Genomic DNA, 18,640 nt, shown 5'->3' on the forward strand with positions numbered 1-18,640 from the left:
GTCTCTCAGTCATGTCCGACTCTTTGCAACCCCATGAATTGCAGCAAGCCAGGCCTCTCTGTCCATCACCAACTCCTGGAGTTCACTCAAACTCATGTCCATCTAGTCACTGATGCCATCCAGCCATCTCATCCTCTGTCGTCCCCTCTCCTCCTGCCCCCAATCCCTCCCAGCATCAGAGTTTTTTCCAGTGAGTCAACTCTTCGCATGAGGTGGCCAAAGTACTGGAGTTTCAGCTAGCATCATTCCTTCCAAAGAAGACCCAGGACTGATCTCCTTTAGAATGGACTGGTTGGATCTCCTTGCAGTCCAAAGGACTCTCAAGAGTCTTCTCCAACACCACAGTTCAAAAGCATCGATTCTTTGGTGCTCAGCTTTCTTCACAGTCCAACTCTAACATCCATACATGACCACCGGAAAAACCATAGCCTTGACTAGACAGACTTTGTTGGCAAAGTAACATCTCTGCTTTTCAATATGCTATCTAGGTTGGTCATAACCTTCCTTCCAAGGAGTAAGCGTCTTTTAATTTCATGGCTGCAATCACCATCTGCATTGATTTTGGAGCCCCAAAAAAGAAAGTCTGACACCGTTTCCATTGTTTTCCATCTATTTCCCATGAAGTGATGGGACCAGATGCCATGATAATATATATATATATATATATATATATATATATATGAGATATTCAATCCACAATGAGGGTGGCTATACTATTACCTACAAGTAGATGTCAGAGACAACTGCTTTAAATTATTGCAGAGTTTAGTGGCATGAAATCTGAGGTATGTAATCTAACTTTGGAGCTCTGAGAGTGTTAATAATGGGTCTTCTTCTTAAAGAGATGGGGTTACATTACCGCCTGATCTGTCTCCTGAGAAATCGGTATGCAAGTCAAGAAGCAATAGTTAGAACTGGACATGGAACAACAGACTGGTTCCAAATGGGGAAAGAAGTATGTCAAGGCTGTATGTTGTCTCCCTGCTTATTTAACGTGTATGCAGAGTACATCATGAGAAATGCTGGACTGGATGAAGCACAAGTTGGAATCAAGATTGCCCGTAGAAATATCAGCAACCTCAGATATGCAGATGACACCACCATTATGGCAGAAAGTGAAGAAGAACTAAAGAGCCTCTTGATGAAAGTGAAAGAGGAGAGTGAAATATTTGGCTTAAAACTCAACATTCAGAAAGCTAAGATCATGGCATCTGGTCCCATAACTTCATGGCAATAGGTGGGGAAACAGTGGAAACAATGTCAAACTTTAATTTTTGGGCCCCAAAATCACTGCAGATGGTGACTGCAGCCATGAAATTCAAAGAAACTTCCTCCTTGGAAGAAAAGTTATGGCCAACTTAATCACTCACCTAGAGCCAGACATCCTGGAATGTAAAGTCAAGTGGGCCTTGAGGAAGCATCACTATGAACAAAGCTAGTGGAGGTGAAGGAATTCCAGTTGAGCTATTTTGAATCCTGAAAGATGATGCTGTCAAAGTGCTGCACTCAATATGCCAGCAAATTTGGAAAACTCAGCAGTGGCCACAGGACTGGAAAAGGTCAGTTTTCATTCCAATCTCAAAGAAAGGCAATGCCAAAGAATGCTCAAACTACCGCACAATTGCACTCATTTCACACGCTAGTAATGCTCAAAATTCTCCAAGCCAGGCTTCAGTAATATGTGAACCATGAACTTCCAGATGTTCAAGCTGGTTTTAGAAAAGGCAGAGGAGCCAGAGATCAAATTGCCAACATCCGCTGGATCATCAAAAAAGCAAGAAAGTTCCAGAAAAACATCTATTTCTGCTTTATTGACTATGCCAAAGCCTTTGACTGTGTGGATCACTATAAACTGTAGAAAATTCTGAAAGAGATGGGAATACCAGACCACCTGACCTGCCTCTTGAGAAACCTATATGCAGGTCAGGAAGCAACAGTTAGAATTGGACACGGAACAACAGACTGGTTCCAAATAGGAAAGGATTACATCAAGGCTGTATATTGTCACTCTGCTTATTTAACTTATATGCAGAGTACATCATGAGAAACCCTGGGTTGGAAGAAGCATAAGCTGGAATCAAGATTGCCGGGAGAAAAATCAATAACCTCAGATATGCAGGTGACACCACCCTTATGGCAGAAAGTGAAGAGGAACTAAAAAGCCTCTTGATGAAAGTGAAAGAGGAGAGTGAAAAAGTTGGCTTAAAGCTCAACATTCAGAAAATGAAGATCATGGCATCTGCTCCCATCACTTCATTGGAAATAGATGGGGAAACAGTGGAAACAGTGTAAGACTTCTATTTTTGGGGGGTTCCAAAATCACTGCATGTGGTGACTGCAGCCATGAAATTAAAAGACACTCCTTGGAAGAAAAGTTATGACCAACCTCGATAGCATATTGAAAAGCAGAGACATCACTTAGCCAACAAAGGTCTGTCTAGTCAAGGCTATGGTTTTTCCAGTGGTCATGTATGGATGTGAGAGTTGGACTGTGAAGAAAGCTGAGTGCCGAAGAATTGATGCTTTTGAACTGTGGTGTTGGAGAAGACACTTGAGAGTCCCTTCGACTGCAAGGGGATCCAACCAGTCCATTCTGAAGGAGATCAGCCCTGTCATTTCTTTGGAGGGAATGATGCTGAAGCTGAAAGTCCAGTATTTTGGCCACCTCATGCAAAGAGTTGACTCATTGGAAAAGACTCTGATGCTGGGAGGGATTGGGGGCAGGAGGAGAAGGGGAGGACAGAGGATGAGATGGCTGGATGGCATCGCTGACTCGATGGACGTGAGTCTTAGTGAACTCTGGGAGTTGGTGATGGACAGGGAAACCTGGTGTGCTGCGATCCACGGGGTTGCAGAGAGTTGGACATGACTGAGTGACTGAACTGAACTGAACTAAACTGAGATAGCATATTAAAAAGCAGAGACATTACTTTGCAGACAAAGGTCTGTCTAGTCAAAGTGATAGTTTTTCCAGTAGTCATGTATGGATGTGATAGTTGGACTATAAAGAAAGCTGAGTGCCGAAGAATTGATGTTTTGAACTGTGGTGTTGGAGAAGACTCTTGAGAGTCCCTTGGACAACAAGGAGATCCTACCAGTCCATCCTAAAGGAGAGCAGTCCTGAGTGTTCATTGGAAGGACTGATGTTGAAGCTGAAGCTCCAATACGTTGGCCACATGAGACGAAGAACTGACTCACTTGAAAAGACCCTGATACTGGTAAAGATTGAAGGCGGGAGGAGAAGGGGACAACAGGGGATGAGATGATTGGATGGTATCACCAACGTGATTGTCGTCAGTTTGAGTAAACCCCAGAAGTTGGTGATGAACAGGGAGGCCTGGGGTGCTGCAGTCCATGGGGTCTCAAAGAGTCAGACACGATTGAACGACTGAACTGAACTGAACCGAATGCATACCTAAGGAAAAAGCGTTGGCTCAGCTTCTGTGGAGCCCTTCATTTTGATTTTACCTCTGCTTCCCAGGTTATCTTCCAGGCTGGGTTAGTCTTAACAGGCCTTCACCTGGGGAAAGCCAAATTATTGAAACTGATGAACTTTGTCCATCAAATGATGTGAGTCTGCTCAGTTCAGTTCAGTTCAGTTGCTCAGTTGTGTCCTACTCTTTGAGACCCCATGAACTGCAGCACGCCAGACCTCCCTGTCCATCACCAACTCCCGGAGGTTACCCAAACTCATGTCCATTGAGTCAGTGATGCCATCCAACCATCTCATCCTCTGTTGTCCTCTTCTCCTCCTGCCCTCAATCTTTCCCAGCATCAGGGTCTTTTCAAATGAGTCAGCTCTTCACATCAGGTGGCCAAAGTATTGGAGTTTCAGCTTCAACATCAGTCCTTCCAATGAACACCCAGGACTGATCTCCTCTAGGATAGACTGGCTGGATCTCCATGCAGTCCAAGGGACTGTCAAGAGTCTTCCCCAACACCACAGTTCAAAAGCATCAATTCTTTGGCTCTCGGCTTTCTTTATAGTCCAACTTTCACATCCATACATGACTACTGGAAAAACCATAGCCTTGACTAGATGGACCTTTGTTGACAAAGTAATGTCTCTGCTTTTTAATATGATGTCTAGGTTGGTCATAACTTTCCTTCCAAGTAGTAGTGAAAGTGAAGTCACTCAGTCGTGTCCGACTCTTTGCGACCCCATGGACTGTAGCCTACTGTGCTCCTCTGTCCATGGGATTTTGCAGGCAAGAGTACTGGAGTGTATTGCCATTTCCTTCTCCAGAGGATCTTCTGACCCAGGGATTGAACCCAGGTCTCCTGCACTGTAGGCAGATGCTTTACCATCTGAGCCACCAGGGAAGTCCTAGAAGTAACTGTCTTTTAATTTCATGGCTGCAATCACCATCTGCAGTGATTTTGGAGCCCCCCAAAATAAAGTCAGCCACTGTTTCCACTGTTTTCCCATCTATTTGCCACGAAGTGATGGGACCAGATGCCATGATCTTAGTTTTCTTAATGTTGAGCTTTAAGCCAGTGAGTATGCTAAAAAACTGTAATTTGAATTTTTTATTGACATTTTAGCAGGTTTTTATGACACTGGAGAAGGCAATGGCACCCCACTCCAGTACTCTTGTCTCGAAAATCCCATGGATGGAGGAGCTTGATAGGCTGCAGTCCATGGTGTCACTAAGAGTCAGACATGACTGAGCGACTTCACTTCACTTATGACAATCAACAATGGCAAGCCGGGTGACTTAAGACCAGACTTAGACGGAGCTGGCAGAACCCCTCCCCATGAACATGAAGGTTGTAGCAGGTGGAATGCATGCTGAATGCAGTGGCTGTAAGCAGTTGTTCATCTGTAGGTCTAATAGGAGAGAGGTCAGTCAGGGCTATTTTTTTCCACTAATGACTGGGAAGTATTGCTTCTGAATCCCATCCTCTTCACTCTGGGTTTTATTTTGATACCACAGCAGATGTGCGAAAAACAGGAAAAGCACATGGGTCTCCATCCAGATAATATAGTTTGGTTCCCAAGGGCTCCTGGACACTGAGTCACAGTTCTGGACATTTCCTTCTCCTTCCAGGCTCCTCCTGCCTGTGGCCAAGACTCTAGGATTCCCTGAGTACAAACTGCTCCTGTCTTTCACCTTGACCTGCCATCCTTCCTGGGAAAACTTAGGACAACCACTTACCCTCCAATCTTTATGCCATATCTGTAAATGAAAATGAAGTTCTTACTTTTCTCATTCACAAGATGGTTGTGAAGATCCTCTGAGAACACTGATCAGGAAGAGCTGTGAAATTATAACCCAAGTCTTTGTGATACAGGCATGACCACCCCTAACCCATCCCTCAGAGATGCACCTGGGCCAGCTGCCCTGGGTGACAAGGTGGGGAGGCCCTGGGGTGGTGAGCATGGATGCAGGTGCTGGTGCTGAGAGGACCCAGAACAACCAGTGTTAACTCAGACAAGCATCTCAACCGTCTTATCCCAGTTTCATTTTGGTCAAAATTTCCATCAATTGTAGTTGCTGCCTGCAAGTTTTCTTGCCACTCTTTCTATTGTTCAACCAGCCTGTAAAATTTGGCCATAAGTCTCTTCTTGATGCTGCTAAGTCACTTCAGTCGTGTCCGACTCTCTGCGACCCCAGAGACGGCAGCGCAGAAGGCTCCCCCGTCCGTGGGATTCTTCAGGCAAGAACACTGGAGTGGGTTGCCATTTCCTTCTCCAATGCATGAAAGTGAAAAGTGAAAGTGAAGTCACTCAGTCGTGTCTGACTCCTAGCGACCCCATGGACTGCAGCCTACCAGGCTCCTCTGTCCATGGGATTTTCCAGGCAAGAGTACTGGAGTGGAGTGCCATTGCCTTCTCTGAAGTCTCTTAGAATTGTCTAAAAGTGTTCCTGAATTCTTCTCTGTGTTTCCACAGCACTCTCTGCCTTGTGCAGATCACCATGAATTCATATCCACCTGAGATCATAAGCTTCGGAGGCCTTGGCCCAGACTGAAACTGCACATCCCACCACCACACCCCACTGTCATAATAGGCAGGCAGTGTTGATTGCATTCTTAAATGTTGATTGCATTCTTAAATATTGATTGCATTCTTAAAAAGTAAGGGTATCATACTTTTCCTGATAAAGATGGATGCTTAAAGCAGCAACAACCAATGATTTTGTTTTCTCTTCTACCTGCTCTCTTTTTTTTTTTTGACCAAGATAGAATAATCTCATGGGATAATGTGATGATTAAGAAAATGCTCATGGAACTCTTAGCCCATTGTCTTACGTACAGTAAACATTTGGTAAATGGAATCTGTCATTGTTACAATCATTAACCTTTGGAATAGGCATTTTAAATACTTACTATAATGTTAGGAAATGGCTGTATATTGGGGGCAAGCTTATATATGTCATAAAGACTCATGACATGGACTTCCCAGTTTCGTGACTTAGGCTTTGCAGTGTCTGTCAAGTTGTTTTTCCTCTCCCTGTGTCTCACTCTCTCCATCTGTAAAATAAGACAATACTGTTACTAGATAGAGCTATTGTGAGGATTAATGAGTTAATATATGTGAAGGTTTGAAGGTATAGCTCTGTATACAGTCAACACTCAGTAAGTATTAAGTATGGATAGAAAATCTTGAAAGAGAAATTCCTACTTCCAAAGGTCGACATTTAAATTTTGTCCTACTTTTCTGGACACAGACTTTGTATTTAACCACTTCTTTATTCCTCCATGTATAGCTGAGGCATCTGGATTCCTCACCTGTGATGCCTGCTCACTCATCTCTCTAGTAACACCTGCTGACTCCTGATAGTTTGGGATTCAACTCCTACTCTCTGAACCTCAAATATTCTCATCTGTTAAAAGTAGTAATGCCTGCCTCAAAGGGCTACTGAGTGTATCACAAGTGTGGATACCTAGAAAATTCTTATCATCCTGTTCAGCATATGCACTAAATATCATGAGGACCACCTATAATTTTATTTATTTGGAAGGGAAAGATTCCGTGCTGTCCCAACAAATCTTTTTGAGGGAAGGAGTTTAATCCAAATAGAACAAATCATTACAGTTTATCTTTAAAAAGTACCCTTCATAAGGAGGCCTCTGCATCTATTTTTGCTATTTCAGACTTTTCTTCTTATGGTTGGTGTGGTAGTTGTGATGGTAGCTGTGATTCCTTGGATTGCTATACCTGTGATTCCACTTGGCATCATTTTCTTTGTCCTCCAGTGGTATTTCTTAAGGACATCGCGCGATGTGAAACGCCTGGAATGTACAAGTGAGTACTGGGGCTCTCAGGTTGGGATGGCAGTGCAGGCTGGCTTCCATTTATGCCATAATTAACCAGACCCCTGAAATTCTGCAGACTCTGTCTTCTGGAATTTCTCACAAGTCAACATTAGATAATTGAATGTTATGGCCACTGTGAGTCAGCGTGCTTCTTAAGGCAATAAACTGGTGGCAGGTCAGCTGCATCTTTGCATTTTAGCACAAGGAGGATGAATGTGAGCACCATGAGGACAGGGACCATTTCTGTCTTGTTCATGACATATTTCCTAACACAGAGTATCCACTCTGTAAATACTTTTCTTAAAAATATTTTATCATGTTGGAACTAATATAGAATGAAAATAAACAATTTTTCTCCTCCTGAAGTTACCAGAAATGACAAGGAAAGGAAACGATTAGAAAAGTAAAGGAGACCTCATGAAGTATATATCAGAAGTGATATATTTGAAAAATACTTTTTTTCACATGTTCAAGTATGTTGAAGTTGTTAAATGTATTGAAAAGACATATGTTAGTCACTCAGTTGTGTTTGACTTTTTGCAACTCCATGGACTGTAGCCCACCAGGCTCCTCTGTCCATGGAATTCTCCAGGCAAAAATACTGGAGTGGGTAGCCATTCCCTTCTCCAGAGGATCTTCCCAGACCCAGGGACTGAAGCCAGGTCTCTTGCATTGCAGGTGGAGTCTTTACCGTCTGAGCCACCAGGGAAGCCCTACTGAAAAGATAAGCCCTGTTATTTGCAGGTTTGCTCTTTATCATTACTAGTATTTGGGGTGATTCCACACTGTTTGTGGTTCCCCCTTTCTTAAAGTTATTCATATAAGTGATGCTGAAAAGAATTCCTTAGGAGGACACGAGAGGGGGATCTGTTCAGTATACATTTAGTTTATAACTCCATTCAGCTTCCTAGTTTTAGAATAACAGGAACAGAGACTTTCCTGTGGTCCTATGGTTGAGACTCTGTGCTTCTGCTGCTTCAGTCCCTGGTCAGGGAACTAAGAACCTGCAAGATGCATCCAAAAATAAATAAATAATGGGGATCACATTTTATGACTAATCATTCTATCGTGCAGGTAATCACAGATGATGAAATAATTTATCTTATTATTAATGTACATATTTCATCAATATTAAAACTAATAAGAAAAGTAGAAGTATATATTTTCAACAGTTATAAAAACCATAGCCAAAAAGTAAGGTGGGAATATGTTCATATCAGAGACCTCAACCATAAATAATTATTACAAATTAATACCAACTTAACCTTCTAGAAACCAAGCCAAGAAGAGAATGTTGAGCCTCATGGTTCTTTGTATCTACCAAGTGGAAAAAAATCTCGGTTATCCAGTCAAATGAGTTTTATTTCACTGTGGCAGTTGCATGTTTTATTTTTATAATAAACACATAAGATGCTTCCCTGTTGACTTAAGAATCTTCCTGAAATGCAGGAGACCCTGGTTCGAACCCTGGGCTGGGAAGTTACCATGGAGAAGGAAATGGCAACCCACTCCAGTATTCTTGCATGGGGAATTCCATGGAGAGAGGACCCTAGTGGACTACAGTTGATGGGGTCACAAAGAGTTGGACATGACTGAGCGACTAACAATTTCACCTTTTAAAGAGATATTTGCTAATTAGTTGCAAAAAGAATAGTGACCATCTATTTCACAAAAGGTATAAAGAAAAATTTCAGTCATCAAGAGAACCAGCTAACTTTTGTAAGGTCCAGTTTTGTGAGGTGTGTGGATGGATGGGGAGCAGTAGACTCCAGGTGTGTGTGACATCCTGCTGATGTGACTTGATTGATGGAAGGACCTGGGGAGGCAGAAGAGGAATGATGAGCTCCATCCAGTCTTCTGTGAAGACAAGGCTTCATATATTTTATGGTTTGAGGCTGCCCATGAAATGGGGTCATTCAAGAGTCTTGCTGAAAAGCAGCTCTCTGGTACATTCAATGAGGGGTTGTTCCAGAAGGAACACTTGACAGAGATTTTTGCCTGGGGAAGGGCCATTTCCCATCCATATGGAAGTGGGAGAAGGGCTGCTTCTGAGGCTTTTTTAAAAAGCAGTGCAGGATTTTCTCAGTATTTGAGCTGGAGAGTCTGATAACTTTGTCATCATCTCTGTGGGATATGTGGATTTTCCTGCATCCTAGTACTCTGCAATAAGTTAGACCCTAAATTCAATTGAGATACTGCCTCCTACACACGCCAGGTAACCAAATGTGTTGGCCAGCCGATTAGAACTGTTTATGCTCTCTCTAGGTGTTGGGTCTGTGCCTGAAATGGTGACACCACTGTTTTCTCTAAAAAGTAACTGAAACGCATATATATGGAATTTAGAAAGATGGTAACAATAACCCTGTGTACGAGACAGCAAAAGAGACACCAATGTATAGATCAGTCTTATGGACTCTGTGGGAGAGGGAGAGGGTGGGGAGATTTGGGAGAATAGCATTGAAACATGTATAATATCATGTATGAAATGAGTCGCCAGTTCAGGTTCGATGCACGGTACTGGATGCTTGGGGCTGGTGCACTGGGACAACCCAGAGGGAGGGTATGGGGAGGGAGGAGGGAGGAGGGTTCAGGATGGGGAACGCGGATATACCTGTGGCGGATTCATTTCAATATTTGGCAAAACTAATACTATATTGTAAAGTTTAAAAATAAAATAAAATAAAATAAAAAAAGTAACTGAAAGTAGGTTTTAGGGCTTCCCAGGTGGCTCAGTGATAAAAGAATCTGCCTGCCAATGCAGAAGAAGCAGGAGAAATGAGTTCAGTCCCTAGGTTGGGAAGATTTCCTGGAAGAGAAAATAGCAACCCAGTCCAGTATTCTTGCCCGGATAATCCCATGGACAGAAGAGCCTGGTGGGCTACAGTTCATGGAGTCAGAAAGAGTCAGACACAACTGAGCAACTGAGTGAGTGAGAGTATATCTTCAGGTCACTACTGGAGCCACCAGCAAAAAGAAGGACACCTGACTGCTATGACCAGAAGGCATAATCCTGCTTGCGCTGTGAAAGACTGCTGACATCCTGAGGTTTAGTTTCAGATCCTACTGCCTAACTGCCTCTGGAAGCTTAGGTTGACATTTTCATCTTAATGACATTTGCCAGCTAATTATAATAGGGTTTTCAGGGGCACATTTTTACAAAAGTGAGCATAGCAATGGACAAGTACATAAAACCAGGATGGCATTTGCTTGCCTTTCTCTTGTCAACTTTTTGCATTTGGCAATGCCTCAATGATGAAGCCATATCCAAGTTCTATCTGAAAGATGCTGGGATCAACTAGCAGTGTCTGCCATGGCCATTGTTAGGGGAGAGTTAGGATGTGTGTCAGGTGTGTTAGGACCGTGGATCATCAAGTCTGCTGTTTTAAGGAGTTCTCATACTAGATTCCCAGGAACTCTGTTCAACCTCGGATGCTTAATAAGATGTGCAGTAGTGGTGAAGGCTGATGGATGGTACCTGAGGGTTTTCTGAACATATATAAGAAAGCCTGGAGAAAAATGCACATCGTCACACACAAGCATCCTTAACCCTAATTATTCTCCCTCTGAGACACTGTTAGCATATTCAAAAGCAGAGACATTACTTTGCCAACAAAGGTCCGTCTAGTCAAGGCTATGGTTTTTCCTATGGTCATGTATGGATGTTAGAGTTGGACCATGAAGAAAGCTGAGTGCCGGGGACCAGCCCCGGCTGATCCAGGGTATTCGAAGGAGAGACGGCATAGGCGAGGATCAGGATACGATAGTTTCAATTAGATATTGATTAGAGATATAAAGAGTAATAGAATAAGGATAGCTCAGTAGGAAAATTCAGTGGAGAAAAGAGGCTGAGTAGCTTGGTTTACGCGGGGGACCAATAAAACTTCAAGACAAGAAGTTTGCACCACTTACGTAGGCCGCAGGCGTCCTTCCGTTCTCCCGAAGGAGAGGAGACACTGATGCCTCCCCGGTCGGATCTTAGAAGCCCAGGCATAATTAGTAAGCATGGTGGGTTCCGCGCTCCAGATGGAGACTCAACCAGAGTGAGAGAGAGAGCGACATGGGGAGACCAGTATTTCGAGAAACTGATCCCAATTCTTTATTTTCCAGAGTCTGTTTTTATACACTAAGATGTTATACAAAAGTCACGTGGGGACAGCAGTCCTGACTTTTATTAAAGTCAGGTGCTTCACACAAATGTATACAGAGGTCTTAGGGGTGTTACATCATCTTCTGGCCGGGGGGGCCTGCTGACAATTACGACCCTCTCCTTGTGACAGCGGTCAGTCAATCAGGACACTTATTTCTCCAGGGCTGATTATTCTCAAAACAGACGCCACCCAAGTAAAGTTACATTCCTACAGGGTGAGGGTGTAGTGGGTTTTAGTTAAGGAAAGAATTTACTTAGCCTAAGGTCTAACGTGATTAATATCAAAGGTCAATTCTATATATTCATTAATGTGTGTAAGGGCAGGGGATATGGAGACTTAGCAACAAACATTGGCTCAACAAATGAAAAACCCTTCACCAACACAATTTCTAATTAGCCCATTATACTTATACTAATAGTTTTCTAACTTTTCTAAGGAACCTGTTTTTAGAGGGTTTAAAGCATCTTGTGCCTCTCACGGTTGGGAGGCTGTGAGCGATCACATGTGGCTGGACAAGCCTGTCAGGCAGGCCAGAGAACCTTCAGAGGAGTTTGTAGGTTAAAACACTCTTGTCACACCCAAGAGTTTTTATTGACTGGAGCTCTAGGTTAACTCCTTCTCCGAAAGAGGTGGTGGGGGACAGCCCCCCGTAAAGTCAGAGGTGTAGGTAAGAGCACAAAGTAGTAAAGTAGGCAGGCTCTGGTAATGGGGGTAGATGCTCGAGGAGTTCCAGGGGGACTCCTGAGGCTCGATCCCGCCTTTGCGTATGTCGAGCCTCCTTCCTCATGACCTTTGCCATGGGCGGAGTACCTCACTCTGGCCCCCAACAGCTGAGTGCTGAAGAATTGATGCTTTTGAACTGTGGTGTTGGAGAAGACTCTTCTTGAGACTCATTTGGACTGCAAGGAGATCCAACCAGTCCATTCTAAAGGAGATCAGTCCTGGGTGTTCTTTGGAAGGAATGATGCTAAAGCTGAAACTCCAGTACTTTGGCCACCTCATGCGTAGAGTTGACTCATTGGAAAAGACTCTGATGCTGAGAGGGATTGGGGGCAAGAGGAGAAGGGGATGACAGAGGATGGGATGGCATCACTGACTCAATGGGCATGAGTCTGAGTGAACTCCAGGAGTTGGTGATGGACAGGGAGGCCTGGCATGCTGCGTTTCATGGGATCGCAAAGAGTCAGACACGACTGAGCAACTGAACTGAACTGAACAGAGACACTGCTGTTGTGATTAAAAGCACAACCTTGGGATTAAGAAAGTCATGTCTCACACCCAGGTCTGTCACTTTGGTGGGTTAATATAGTTAATCTTGGGCACTGAGTGCTCTTAATCCCTCAGTCTCTGGAGTTCTCATGAGGATTTCTTGAACTGATGCTTGTAAAGTACTTGCTGGCCATAACCAAAGGCACTGGAACCTTGAACACGAGGCAATCAAGAACTTACTCACAACTAGCAGGTCTCACATAGCTTGAACGATCATCTGCAGCAGGGCTGTCAGCCTGGGGTCATCCTGCCCGGGAAGATCTGCCGTCCTGGGTGGGGTGTGTCCCCAAGTGTCCTCAGGGTTGTGGGAAACACAGGCATCAGTCATGTGAACTATAGGGTTACACGTGTCTGTGACTGTGAGCTGACGCCATGACTGGGACATAGTCTGCTTCAGGACAGCGAGCTCAGTGCTTGTGGGAAAAATATGCTACTTTGGGCAACATAACAACAGAGCCTTGACATCCCCTCTCCCCCTATACTAGCTAATTTTCTTTGCAGACCCTCCAGTTCACTCATCCTGGCATCCTGCTCAGCCCTAAATGGGGTTTGAGAGAAGCAGGATAGATTTTACAGGCCCAGATTCCCCCAGCCTGTCACTCTTGGGCATGAGGTAAGGTAGGTGATGGGGTGTTTGGTTCCCTGGTGTTCAAGGCTGAGATGAAACCTGGTTTCTAAAGTCCACCCTGCCCTCCATCCCTGCTAGAGAGAATCAGCTGCACTTTGATCTCCTGACAGGGAAGCAGGTGAGGGAGGCCACTCTGGAGAGTTCATTCCAGGACTCTCCCTGGGGGAACAGCCACGTCTGCTTCCTGTTCAGAAGCCCTGTCTGTGATGGATAGTGTTGATGTAACCTCATTTGCTTAGGAAATGAGAGCCTGGTTCTGGTGAGTTTTCTGTGCTCTCTGGAGCTGGACTCTTGGCATTGTCCTGACAGGGTGATGGGCCCAGTAACCCCTGCATCATCCCTGTGAGCACCCTGCTTCCTGTCTGAGTTCTGGGGGTGGGTTGGGACACCTGCTGGGCTGAAGAAAAGGCCTGAACACAGTCCCTTGCCTTTATTATTTGGAGCATGAGATCCATCTGAGTTTATGTTGCTCTTATAAGCAAAACATTATAGGAAGCTAAAAAGTTAGTCACTAGAGTGAAGAGAGAGAGAGCAGTGTGGATGCGGGAGTGAGAACACAGGTACTCAACTGCATGAACAAAGGCACCACCGAGTCACTTTCAGCTCTTTGCGTGAACAAAGGACAAAGGGAAAGTGTGAGATCATGTCTCGGTTCAGAGATCCAGCAGGGCAGTTATGAAAGCATCCATCAGGCTCTCGGAGCAGAAGTCAAGACCATTCAAAGGCCCCTCATCTGCTGGGTCCTGTGGGCACAAGGGTGGTGCAGCACTGGGTGCTCCGTGACCCGCACAGAGGCTCCTGGTGCAGGTGCAGGGGGAGGCCTAGGACAGGGGATGCGGCAGACTGTCTGCTCCCCTTATTCGCCTCTCCCTGTCCTGTGTCTGGCTCTGGTCCAGGGTTGGGGGATGTACTGACTCTATCCCAGCCCTTAGGCTACTCATCTAAGGTGGAGACGGCACACAGGTAACTCATCAAAATTCAGGGTGGTGAGGACTTTAATGAGGAATTAAATTTTAGAATGCTATTGATTCAAAGATTAGTTAACAATGAAAAAGAAAAAAATATAGCCATTTGAAGCAACATGGATAGACTTAGAGAATAATATTTTTTTTTTAAAGTCAGAGAAAGACAAATATGGTATCACTTATACATGGAATCTAAAAATAATACAAATAAATCTGTACACAAAACAGACTCAGAGACATAGAAAACAAACTTACCAAAGGGGATTGGGAGGGAGGGAGGAACAAAGTAGAAATATGGGATTAATAGACACACTACTATTTGAAATAGGTATGCAACAAGAATTTACTGTAAAGCACAGGAATTTTATTCAGCATCTCGTAATAACCTGTAATGGAATATAATCAGAAAAAATAACTGAATGACTATACTATATACCTGAAACTAACACATTACTGTAAATTGACTTTACTTCAATAAATTTTTTTGAAATTTGTGAACAATTTCCACCTGGAGAGATGCCAGGAGAATTTGGAGGGAGGCATGTTTGAGAGGACCTTGATGAAAGAACCAGTAAAGAATTTCTTTATCTAAATCTAGCCGTGAATTAATTTGGTCAAACATAGTTTTAAAGAGAATCTTTCATCTCCAGGTCATTAAAGTGAGACCTGATGTGAGCAGGAGTGAGGGTCACATGGAGGATTCCTATTGGTGGGATGTGTCACCACATAGCCCAGGAGTCAGTGGGTTTCCTTACATCCAGCTTCTTTGACTTTCTCTGTTGTGTGTCTGTCTCTGCTTCCCCAGCTCGGAGCCCGGTGTTTTCCCACTTAGCATCTTCTCTGCAGGGACTCTGGACCATCCGGGCATACAAAGCTGAACAGAGGTTTCAGCAGCTGTTCGACACATATCAGGATTTGCACTCAGGTCTGTAAGTTTCTGGAAACTTTTTCAGATGGGATGTGCTGCCTTCTGAGACCTGACCTCCATCTCAGGTGGCCTAGTAGGCCAGCAGCTCTCTCTGTGTCACCTGCATGTCCCCCTCTGCACACCCACCTTGCCCACCCCTTCCTTTCAGTATCCCCTCTGTGATCCCCTCTTCCCCGTCACCCCCTGCTTTTCTCCCCTGACTGGCTTGCATTGTCCTTCCATCACTGTGCCCTGTGGACTTCTGTCTCTTTAAAGCAGGACTCAGTAAAATTTTTTTTGCAAAGATCCGGATAGAAAATAATGTAGGCTTTGTGTGCTGTACTGTGTCTGTTGCAACTACTCACCTTGGCTGTTGTAGCACAAAGACAGGCAAAGGTAATACATCAGCGAATGGCTGTTTTCCAATAAAATTTTCTTTTCAGAACCAGGTGGCCGCTTTTCTTATCCCCCAGGCTGTAGTTTGCCAACTCTTTTCAAAGCATGGAGGGTAGCAGACATGATTGATGAAACTAATTTCCTGATTTGCCACCCACTTGATTATACTTTGTATCAGTGAAGTTGTTTTTCCTAGGTAGAAAATTCAGAATTTCTTCTAAGTCTATAAAATCCTGGTCAAACTTTTCAATCGTTACTGCATTTTGAAAATAAAATGGCATTTTGAAAATCACATGCAGATCCTGTTAGCCATTGGTCATGTAGATACTGGCTCCTAAGAATAAACACTGCATGGCCCTGTGGTGAGTGCAGAAAGTGCTGGAAACAGTGTGAGCTGTGCTCTCTGCTGTCAGAGAGCTGGGAACAGTCGACATGTGAGAGGATGATCTTCACGCTGAGACCCAGCACTGCAGGGAATGCACAGATGAGATGATTTTCCATCTTCCTTCTTGTGATCCTGTTTCTGTTGATAACCTGTGAGTTGAAGTTTTCAGTGCATGCTTCCTGGACTGATTCCTGTGTGTCCCATACATTGTCTTGTGTTAGAACCTAGTTTTCTGGAATCTTCAGGTTCCTTGGGTATGTAACTTTGCTGTCCTACCTGTGTAAAACCTTCTGTAGCTCAACTGAGAAAATACTCTCCCTCATGAGAAGCAGCTAACATGGTTTTTCTGTTTATATATTACACTTATTATGGTTCCAAATCCAGAGGCTTGGTTCCTGCTTTTGACGACGTCCCGATGGCTCGCTGTGTATCTGGATGTCATCTGTGCCATCTTTGTCACTGTTGTTGCTTTTGGGGCCCTGATCCTGGTAGAAAGTAAGTAAATATGTGAATATTTGTAGTATGTTTACAGTTTGTAGCTTTGTAGTTATTAAACTCTTGCCATCTTGTCTAATATATACTGCTTGGTTCTAATGAATTAAAGTGTTTGCAGCATGTGACTCCACCGTGTGGTCCATGTGAAGTCATTTGTGTCTTGAGAACTTTTATGTTTTATCCATTTACTTATTTATTTACAGTAGGTTTTTGTTGAGACCTATTTAAAATTTTTTTGATTGGCATGTGGTTGATTTATGATGTTGTGTTAACTTCAAGTGTACAGCCAAGTGAATCTGTTATATGTATATCCACTTTATAAAAGATTCTTTTTCCATACCCCATGGACATTGGGGTGCATGTATCTTTTTTTTTTTTTTAGTAATTTGCATTTTAATTAATATTTCAAATAAATTGTCCTTTAGAAAAGAATTTCTGTTCTTGACTTTCAGAATCTTTAAGAGCAAAGACCAGATATGAATATGCCTCCAGCAGACCTGTGGTGTCTTGGGCCCCTGCTGTAGCTGGTTCGGATTATTCTTCTAAATTTTACTGGTTTACACAGTTGTCTTAGTTTACGGTGTATAGCAAAATGAATCTGAAATACGTATACATGTATACACTCCTTTTTTGAATCTTTTCCTATATAGGTCATTACAAAGTTCCCTGTACTTTACATTTGTTTCTTATTAATTATCTATTTTAATATTTTATATATAGTAGTATGTATAAGTAGTAAGTCTTTCAGTTTATCCCTCCCTTCCCTTATCCCCCGATAAGCATAAGTTTATTTCCTACATCTGTGACTTTGTTTCTGTTTTGTAGATAAGTTCATTTGTTGTCTTTTTTTATAATTCATGTATAAGCAATATCATATTCTGTATTTCTCTGTCTGACATACTTCACTTAATCTCTAGGTCTATCCATGTTGCTGCAAATGGCATTATCTGCCCTTTGTTATGGCTGGATAATATTCCATTGTATATATGATACCACACATCTTCCTTACCCATTGCTCTGTTGATGGACATTTAGGTCGCTTCCATGTCCTGGCTATTGTGAATAGAGCTGCAGTGAACATTAGGGTGCAAGTACCTTTTGGAATTATGGTTTTCTCTGGTTTTCTCAGGAGTGGGATTGCTGGATCACGTGGTAGCTCTAGTTTTAGTTTTTAAAGGAACTTCCATATCATTCTCCATAGTGACTGTACCAGTTTACATTCCTAGCAACAGGGTAGGAGCATTTCTTCACATCCTCTCCAGCATTTATTGTTTATAGATTGTTTGATGATGGTCATACTGACTAGTGTGAGGTAAGACCTCACTATAGTTTTGATTTGCATTTCTTTAATAATTAGAGATGTTGACCATCTTTTCATGTGCTTTGTGACCATCTATATGTCTTTGTCAGAGAGTGTCTGTTTTAATCTTCTGCCAATATTTTGATTGGGATTTTTTTTTTTTTATATTGAACTGCATGAACTGTTTGTGTATTTCAGAGAGTAATCCCTTGTCAGCCACTTTGTTTGCAAATATTTTTCCCCATTCTGAAGGTTGTCTTTTCAGTATTGTTTATGGTGTTCTTTGCTATACAAACTCTTTAAAGCTTAATTAGGTCCCATTAGTTTATCTTTTATTTTCATTACTCTAGGAGGTTGATCAAAAAAGATCTTGCTGAAATTTGTGTCAGAGAGAATTCTCCCTATGTTTTCATCTAAGAGTGATATATTGTCTGGTGTTACATAGATGTCTATAATCCATTTTGAGTTTATTTTTGTGTATGATGTTAGGGAGTATTTTAATTTTATTCTTTTACACATAGCTGTCTGATTTTCCCAGCACCACTTATTGAAGAGACTGTCTTTTCTCCACTGTATATTCTTACTTCCTTTGTCAAAGGTGACCTTAGGTGCATGGGTTTGTCTCTGGACTTTCCATCTTGTTCCATTGATCTATATTTCTGTTTTTGGTGCCAGTAGCATATTGTCTCAGTTACTGTAGCTTTGCAGTATAGTCTGAAGACAAGGAGCCTGATTCTACCCAGCTTCAAGTTTCTACTTTGTTTTTCTCAAGATTGCTTTGGCTTTTCATGGTATTTTGTGTTTCCATACAAAATGTAAAAGTTTTTGTTCTAATTCTGTGAAAAATGCCATTGGTAGTTTGATAGGGATTTCACTGAATCTGT

At 42.9% G+C, this 18,640-nt stretch overlaps 1 protein-coding gene across 2 annotated transcripts in view; it reads left to right on the plus strand.

The window, feature by feature from the left end:
* LOC133258050 (ATP-binding cassette sub-family C member 4-like) overlaps nt 1-18,640 on the plus strand; it is a 334,436-nt gene that overhangs the window by 96,730 nt on the left and 219,066 nt on the right. For both annotated transcript variants that reach the window (XM_061434384.1, XM_061434386.1), the window contains exons 21-23: nt 7,102-7,252; nt 15,079-15,198; nt 16,346-16,456. In XM_061434384.1, coding sequence (XP_061290368.1) covers nt 7,102-7,252; nt 15,079-15,198; nt 16,346-16,456 — 382 coding nt within the window. The remainder of the gene's footprint in view (nt 1-7,101; nt 7,253-15,078; nt 15,199-16,345; nt 16,457-18,640) is intronic.

This window comes from Bos javanicus, chromosome 12 (assembly GCF_032452875.1).
Source record: "Bos javanicus breed banteng chromosome 12, ARS-OSU_banteng_1.0, whole genome shotgun sequence".
Classification (NCBI taxonomy): Eukaryota; Metazoa; Chordata; class Mammalia; order Artiodactyla; family Bovidae; genus Bos; species Bos javanicus.